An 8,920-nucleotide genomic window follows, 5' to 3' on the forward strand; every position below is an offset into this window, starting at 1 on the left:
CCACGTCTGGTGGTGTGTATTGGGGTGTCTGTAGCCTTATTATGATTTTAGGCAGCCTCTCTGCAAATGGATGGGGCTGTGTTCCTGTCTTGCTAGTTGTTTGGCATAGGGTGTCCAGCACTGTAGCTTGCTGGTCATTGAGTGAAGCTGGTTCTTGGTGTTGAGATGGAGATCTCTGGTGGATTTTCGCCATTTGATCTTATGTGGAACTGGGAGGTCTCTTGTGGACCAGTGTCCTGAAGTTGGTTCTCCCACCTCAGAGGCACAGCCCTGATGCCTGCCTGGAGACCAATAGCCTTTAATCCACACGGCTCATTATAAAAGGGAGAAAAAATAGAAAGAACGAGGATAAAATTAAGTAGGATAAAATAAAGTTATTAAAATAAAAAGTGATTATTGAGAAGAAAAATTTTAAAAAGTTAAAAAAAAAAAAAGGGACGTTCAGAACCCTAGGACAAATGGTGAAAGCAAAGCTATACAGACAAAATCTCACACTGAAGAATACACATACACACTCACAAAAAGAGAAAAAGGGGAAAAAATAATATATCTTGCTCTCAAAGTCCACCTCCTCAATTTGGGATGATACGTTGTCTATTCAGGCATTCCACAGATGCAGAGTACATCAAGTAGATTGTGTAGATTTAATCCGTTGCTCCTGAGCCTGCTGGGAAAAATTTCCCTTTCTCTTCTTTGTTCACAGAGCTCCCGGGGTTCAGCTTTGGATTTGGACCCACCTCTGTGTAGGTTGCCTGAGGGCATCTGTTCTTCCCTCAGACAGGACAGGGTTAAAGGAGCAGCTGATTAGGGGGCTCTGGCTCACTCAGGCCGGTGGGAGGGAGGAGTACAGAGTGTGGGGTGAGCCTGTGGCGGCAGAGCCCGACGTGACACTCACAAAAAGAGAAAAAGGGGGAAAAAATAATATATCTTGCTCCCGAAGTCCACCTCCTCAATTTGGGATGATTCGTTGTCTATCCAGGTTTTCCACAGATGCAGGGTACATCCGTTTGATTGTGGAGCTTTAATCTGCTGCTTCTGAGGCTGCTGGGAGAGATTTCCCTTTCTCTTCTTTGTTCGAACAGCTCCTGGGGTTCAGCTTTGGATTTGGCCCCGCCTCTGCGTATAGGTCGCCTGAGACCGTCTGCTCTTCGCTCAGACAGGACGGGGTTAAAGGAGCAGCTGATTCGGGGGCTCTGGCTCACTCAGGCCGGGGGGAGGGAGGGGCACGGATGCGGGGCGATCCTGCGGCGGCAGAGGCCGGCATGACGTTGCACCAGCCTGAGGCTGCCGTGCGTTCTCCGGGGGAAGTTGTCCCTGGATCACGGGACCCTGGCAGTGGCGGGCTGCACAGGCTCCCAGGAGGGGCGGTGTGGATAGTGACCTGTGCTCACACACAGGCTTCTTGGTGGCTGCAGCAGCGGCCTTCGCATCTCATGCCCATCTCTGGGGTCCGCGCTGATAGCCGCAGCTCGTGCCCGTTTCTGGAGCTCCTTTAAGCAGCGCTATTAATCCCCTCTCCTCGTGCACCAGGAAACAAAGAGGCAAGAAAAAGTCTCTTGTCTCTTCGGCAGCTCCAGACTTCTCCCGGACTCCCTCCCGGCGAGCCGTGGTGCACTAGCCCCTTCAGGCTGTGATCACGCAGCCAACCCCAGTCCTCTCCCTGCGATCCGACCGAAGCCCGAGCCTCAGCCCCCAGCCCCCGCCCGCCCCGGCAGGTGAGCAGACAAGCCTCTCGGGCTGGTGAGTGCTGGTCGGCACCGATCCTCTGTGCGGGAATCTCTCTGCTTTGCCCTCCGCACCCTGTTACTGCGCTCTTCTCCGTGGCTCAGAAGCTTCCCGCCTCCGCCACCCATAGTCTCCGCCCGTGAAGGGGCTTCTATTGTGTGGAAACATTTCCTCCTTCACAGCTCCCTCCCCCTGGTGCAGGTCCCGTCCCTATTCTTTTGTCTCTGTTTATTCTTTTTTCTTTTGCCCTACCCAGGTACGTGGGGAGTTTCTTGCCTTTTGGAAGGTCTGAGGTCTTCTGCCAACGTTCAGTGGGTGTTCTGTGGGAGTTGTTCCACGTGTAGACGTATTTTTGATGTATCTGTGGGGAGGAAGGTGATCTCCGCATCTTACTCTTCCGCCATCTTCTCTCTGGCCCTACTTCTGGTGTTTACTTTACTTTAATAAATTGTGGTTTTGCTGTAGTGTTTTATTTATTTGTGGAATATAATCAAACCACTTTATTTGAACTGAAGTTTATGTATTTATTTAATGCTAACTTTGTAAGAATAAAAAATACCAGCAAAAGAATATTTTGGTTAAATCAGAGATAACTCAAGACTCACCCTTTTTTTTTTTTTTTTTTGTGTGTGTGTGTGTGTTACGCGGGCCTCTCACTGTTGTGGCCTCTCCCGTTGCGGAGCACAGGCTCCGGACGCGCAGGCTCAGCGGCCATGGCTCACGGGCCCAGCCGCTCCGCGGCATGTGGGATCTTCCCGGACCGGGGCACGAACCCATGTCCCCTGCATCGGCAGGCGGATTCTCAACCACTGCGCCACCAGGGAAGACCCTCACCCTTTTTTTTAATGGCAATTGCTAAGAATAATAGGGAGAAGACATTTAGGGTTTAAAACTGCTTTGAGCTCACGTGACATTATTGAATGTGTCTTCATGCATGTCTACTTTAGTCATCACATTGCATCTGAATATTCTGGTGGTTGAGGGGGTGCGGTTTTGTACATCGTTAGTTGAGAAAAAGCATGGCATAGGCTTGGTGGCAGATTATGTAGTCAAATATAATGTGCCCGTAGCTGCAGGGTTAGAACACTAGGTGTTTTCATCATTTTAGTAGAAAAGAACATGCAGAGTCTCTCTTTTTAGTGCATTGACTGATCATTGCCAGTTAAATCTTTGATGTGTATCCAGAGTCTCCAATAATACAGTAGATTAGTGTTTGTTTCCCTACTTTGCACTTATGTACCGTAGGCAAAACTACAATATATTTGAATTCCAGTTTTCAGAACTTTAAAGCAGTGGCTGCAAAATGTCAGCCTGTGGGCCATTTCTAGCTCTTGGGCACATTTAGTTTAGTGCTAAGACTGGAACACCAGTCATTTACATTTACAACACATGTATAAGATATCAGTATATATGGTTTTACATGAAGTGTACACAAGAAACTCAAAACAGTAGGTTCAGTAAGGTAGGAGGAAGTCTTCCCCTTGTGTCATCTTGAAGCTTTAAATGTAGTACTCGTTACATGTATTTAAAAAGTAAATAGGGACTTCCCTGGTGCCACAGTGGTTGGGAGTCCGCCTGCCAATGCAGGGGACGCGGGTTCGAGCCCTGGTCCAGGAGGATCCCACATGCCGCGGAGCAACTAGGCCTGTGCACCACAACTGCTGAGCCTGCGCTCTAGAGCCCGCGAGCCACACCGAACACCCAATGCAGCCAAAAATAAATAAAGTAATTAATTAACTTTTTAAAAATCTGGTAAAATAAAAAGTAAATAGAATAATTTATTGAAAGAAAAGTAAGGTGAGAATACTATGTACCAATTTATATTAGCTTTTAGAGTCCACGTGAAATGGACAGTTTGCTAGAAAATGTAAATGATCAAAGTAAACTGAAGTAAAGACAGAAACTGAATGAATCCACAATCATAAAGAATTATTCCTAGGAAAGGCATCAGGCCCAAACTGTTGTACAGGCCAGTTCTTTCAAAACTTCAAAGTATAAATAACTGCTATGGCATGGAAACTATTAAGGAAGAAACAATCCTAATCCACAAAAATATTAAAAATTTGTCAGCAAGGCTATAAATGGTTAAAGAATCTTCTGAAAACAACAACATTACCTTGTAATTTTTAATTGTCTTATTTTCAGGTTCACCAGGCTGGTCTAACCTGTGATTATTCAGAACTTCCTCACCATATCAGCACAGAACAAGAAATTGAATATCTTATTCAATCTGTGTATTACGTTCTAAAAAATTTGCCAAAACCTACTGTAGTGACAATTGCAAGGTAAGTGTGGTAGCCTGAATAATGGCTCACCAAATATGTCCACATCCTTATCTCCAGACCCTGTGAATATGTTGTCTTATATGCCAGAAGGGACTTTGCATATCTGGTTAATTCAAGGAGCTTGAAATTGAGGCAATTATCCTGGATTATCCAGTGAGCCCAGTGTAATCACAGGGGTTATTATAAGAGAAAGGCAGGAAGGTCAGAATCAGAGAGATTGGAAGATGCAAGACTGCTGGCTTTGAAGATGGAGGATGGGGCTTTGCGCTAAGGAATTCATGCAGCCTCTAGAAGCCCGAAAGACAAGGAAGCAGATTCTTCCCTAGAGCCTAGAGAAGAAATACAGCCCTGACAGCACCTTTATTTTAGGACTTCTGATCTCCAACACAACTGTAAGGTAATAAATTTGTTTTGCTTTAAGCCACTAAGTTTGTAGTAATTTGTTACAACAGCAGTGGGAAATTAATTCATCTCCGTAGATGCATCTAATCATTGCTAATGCAGTAGTTCTTACCTACTAATTTTTTTACCTACTCAGCTCAAAATTCAGGTGTTATATTTTCTCTTTCCTATTAGTGATGGTTCGCAAACAACATGCAACTCCTGTTAATCTTGTCTTTGAAGTTGGTGATGTTATTCAGTTGAACATAAGAATTCCCATTTCTGTGTCCTACAGATGAATATTTAGCTGCTACCATGTTTTAAATTTGAATGTACTAATGTGCTGAATAGGTACAGCAATTTAATAAAAATTTCTTTTCTATGTTAATCTTTGGACTCATTTTGTATGTAACTGTGAGTTTCTAAAATAAGTACTTTAAATGCTCAGGCAAGTAATATTACATATTTTATGAGAAATATTTATGAGAATTCTTTTACCATTCTGAATGAAATTCATAATCTAATCTATATACACATAATTTAAATATATTTAGATAGCATTTATAATATATAGATGATATCATTGTCTTAATCCATTCAGGCTGCAATAACAAAAATATCTTCGACTGGGTGACTTATAAACAACGGGAATTTATTCCTCACAGACCTGTAGGCTCGAAAGTCCAAGATGAAGGCACCAGCAGGTTCAGTGTCTGGTGAGGACCTGCTTCCTGGTTCATAGACGACCATCTTCTCCCTGTAACCTCACATACAATGAAGGGGTGAAGATGCTCTCTAGGGCCTCTTTAATAAAGGCATTAATCTCATTCATGGGGCCTCCATCCTCATGACCCAGTCACCTTCCAAAGACCTCCACCTCCAAATATAATCACATTGGGGATTAGGTTTCAACATAGTAATTTTGGGGGCACACAAACATTTAGTTTATAGCAGTAACCTACCTATACACATAATTTAAATATATATTCATATAGCCACACACCAAAAAAATCGTAACATAAAGGAGAAATGAAAGTAATTGATAATGGAGTAATATATATTAAAATGCCACACCAAACTGGCATCTTTACAAAGAATCACTAAATGCAATTGTTAAAAATGCCAACAGATCCAGTGTGTCCTATTGCCCAAATACCATGAAGAGCACTGCCATGGCAACATGGTTAGTCTAGTCACAGGAACCTCTTGGTAAAGTTCTGAACTTAAAGTCCAATCTTCCCTCAATTCACAGAGTATTTGCATTCCTGGAAAATTTAGTTTAATCCATTTTCAAAAATACTTTGTTTATATGTAGAAGAGTATTAAATTCTAGGCTCAAAAAAACAGGTTTTTCACTTATGTAAGTGCTCTGTGGACCTTGGAGACTGTACAGGACACAGGACAATTCATACGCACATTGCAGGACTATCTTGCATATTGCAAGCACTCTAGCAGCCCTGCCCTCTTCCCTGGTCCCCTAGTTGTCGTTGTGACAATCAAAAATGTACCTGCAGATTTCCAAAACTCCCTCTTGTGGGTAGCTCCCATCAAGAGCTACTCTAATACTGTTTTAAAGAAGCCAGAAATCTTTGTGAAAGCATTGAAATGCCCCTTATTTTTTAAGGCTAATAAATTAAACTTCTACATATCCTGCTTGCTTAAAGTAGGCCTTTATCCATATGTGTATGTTAGACAGTATTTAATAATTTAAAATTGTTTACATCAAGCCTCAAAAATAACCTAATCACCGTAGAATGAAATGAGTTCATCTGAAGTCTTACCGATTGTTTCTTTAGGTCTAAAATACTTGTGATAAGGAGTAGGCTAGATAACTAATTCCATTTCCTCCTATAAAGATTTCTGTGCCATTTTCCAATCCAGTGGGATTTCCAATGGATTTCTTCACCCCAGTTCAGAACCAGGAGACACTGATAAAATCGTTTTAGATACTAATCCGGCTAAAATTATCAGCGACATTGTTACTGGCTGGTGCCACTCAAATTACAGTTGGTGATTCTAGAAAGACCCAAAACGCAGAGTCCTGCCCCGTCGCACTTTGCTCTCTTCTCTTAATACTACCTAGGAGACTAATCCCAACACCAGCACATCCGCACGTTTCATTTTGGATGATCTTGTACGCTTGTGTGGTTAGCAGGTTGTTTATAGAAGCAGAACCCTTTTATCGGTTGGACTGCCTCTACCCTCATAATTTCTAGCCTGAGTGTACACATAATAAAAGAATGTGAAACATGATGTCCAGTCACTGATATAATTAGCCCCAGTGTTCCCAAGCAACATCTCCCTTTCAGGGAAACAACAGCCTAGTATTAAGAACTGAGGCTTTGAAGATATGCTGTATGGTTCTGAATCCCATCACCAACACTTACTAGTATGTGGCCTGTGCAGGTTAATCTTTCTCTGTTTCAGACTCCTTTAAAGGGATGGTAAATGTACCTATTTCATAGAATTGCTGGGAAGATTAAAGAACATAATTCATGCAATGCGCCTGGCATAGAGTAAACGTTTAGTAGCTTTCAACAGTTATTATACCAAAATTCAACATAGCTTCTTCATTTCTACTTTACATTGAAGTCAACACATGCAGGCTTTTCCTCACTTCACAGTATGATCTCATCTTATTTATGTGTATTTTTCTTCTCCTTTCTCTTTCTCTGCTTGGTTCCAGGTCAAGTCTGGATGATTACTGTCCTTCTGAGCAAGTTGACACCATTCAAGAGAAAGTCATCAGTGTGCTACGCTCCCTCTATGGGACTCTAGACGTTCACCTGGTTTATTCAGCAGAGTCCACTTCATCTTGAAACATCACAGCGCTAGGCTCCTATTAACATCTTGATGTAGTAACAGGGTTTTCATTAACTTGTTTGCAAATGAATCTTCCAGAGAACACTGTTTTTGTTTTTTGTTTTTGTTTTTTTGCGGTACGCGGGCCTCTCACTGTTGTGGCCTCTCCCGTTGCGGGGCACAGGCTCCGGACGCGCAGGCTCAGCGGCCATGGCTCACGGGCCCAGCCGCTCCGCGGCACATGGGGTCTTCCCGGACCGGGGCACGAACCCGTGTCCCCTGCATCGGCAGGCGGACTCTCAACCACTGCGCCACCAGGGAAGCCCCGCTTTGTTTTAATATTAACTTTCATTTAAAATCTTTCAGGTATTTTGAATCTCCAAACAGATATCACCAGTTGTTGAATGACGGCAATTTTGGGGGGGCCTCAAGTCTACCCCCAGTTGATGGAACTGATGCTCATCTTTCTTCCTGTCCATCACTGTCGTGTTCACTTCTGTGAGGGTTTTTTTCCTCTTTTCCCCTCTTCCACTTAGGTTGGTTGGACTGTATGCGATTTTTTCATTTATTCATTCACTCACCCAACTGACATTTTTTTGAGCACGTTCATGTGCCAGACATAATTAAGTGCTGGTTATATGGTAACAAACAGAATAGACAAGGCCCCTGCCCTCTTGGTGGACAGCTGAGAAACAAATTATGGATCGTGAGACATGTTAAGAAGGAAAGGAGAACTACAGACATGTCTTAGGCATGGTCTTAGTACTCAGGACACCCTGGCCTTACAGGAAGGTAACATTCTCAGAAGCTACTACCAAAGTAATGATAATAATAATAAAAAAACTTGCCAGTCCATGAAAATGTTCTAGGAAGTCTACCTTTTCAAGACTTAGGATTGTGGCCCAACTCTTATGGAATGCTCTCAACATTGTTGGTATCGAGGGGGTCTATTTTGAGTAAATTCAACCAAACAAAGAGTAACTTTTCTTTGCTAATCAGAAGAACCCTCCAGGGTTTTTTGTTCCTCTGGATGGTCAGTATGGGTGTCAATTATCATTATATCAATAGTTCCTAAGTGCCACTTTATTGGCAGTCTGGGTTGATAATTTTTTCAAATAAACCAGCTTTTTATGTAAATAGTAGGGGAAAGAAGTTAAGTCCTTAATTCTATCTACCATAAATACCCAAGGACATAACTGCCTTCCACCAGTCTCTCCATGAGTAAGAGACCCTACCTAAGTCGCTCTTGATCATGGAACTTTTCATTTACTTAATTTGCCAGAGTCTTCCTCTCTTCAGTATTCCTCGTGTTCAGTAATCATTTTTAGCTACCTCCTTGGTTTCCTTTCCTTTAAAAGGTCGGGTGGCATTTAAAGAAAAAAAAAATCCATCAATCCTCATTCCTCATACAGCAGTCGTTTTCATTTTTGCATGTAGCTTTTAAGCCTTGACCACAGGGTACAGTTGCATGTAGCTAAAATTATAGTGTGTTACCTAACTTGATGGCTAATACCCAAGGTCACATTGCCATTGCCCCTCAGTAGGTGGCACCAGATCCTATTTTTCCAATGATTCTATTTTCCAGCAAACTTTCCTTGTCATTAAGTTGATCTCCCAATGCTAATAAGTATAAAGGCTTATTTCTGTTGTGAAAAGCAAAGCAAACTGATTCAGCTTTCCTTTTTTTTTTTTTTTTTTTTTTTGGTGGTACGTGGGCCTCTCACTGT

The 8,920-nt window shown here is 42.6% G+C and overlaps 1 protein-coding gene across 3 annotated transcripts in view; it reads left to right on the plus strand.

Annotated features, from left to right (window-relative positions):
* The window catches only part of C8H5orf22 (chromosome 8 C5orf22 homolog), a 26,821-nt gene extending 17,919 nt beyond the window's left edge, over nt 1-8,902 (plus strand). For 2 of the 3 annotated variants that reach the window (XM_024125173.3, XM_028492834.2), the window contains exons 8-9: nt 3,871-4,010; nt 7,078-8,902. In XM_024125173.3, the coding sequence (XP_023980941.1) occupies nt 3,871-4,010; nt 7,078-7,210 (273 nt within the window). In that variant the 3' untranslated portion in view covers nt 7,211-8,902. The other variant, XR_003680882.1, reaches the window with a different exon arrangement.
* The last annotated feature ends 18 nt before the right edge of the window (nt 8,903-8,920 follow it).

Source organism: Physeter macrocephalus, chromosome 8 (assembly GCF_002837175.3).
Source record: "Physeter macrocephalus isolate SW-GA chromosome 8, ASM283717v5, whole genome shotgun sequence".
NCBI lineage: Eukaryota > Metazoa > Chordata > Mammalia > Artiodactyla > Physeteridae > Physeter > Physeter macrocephalus.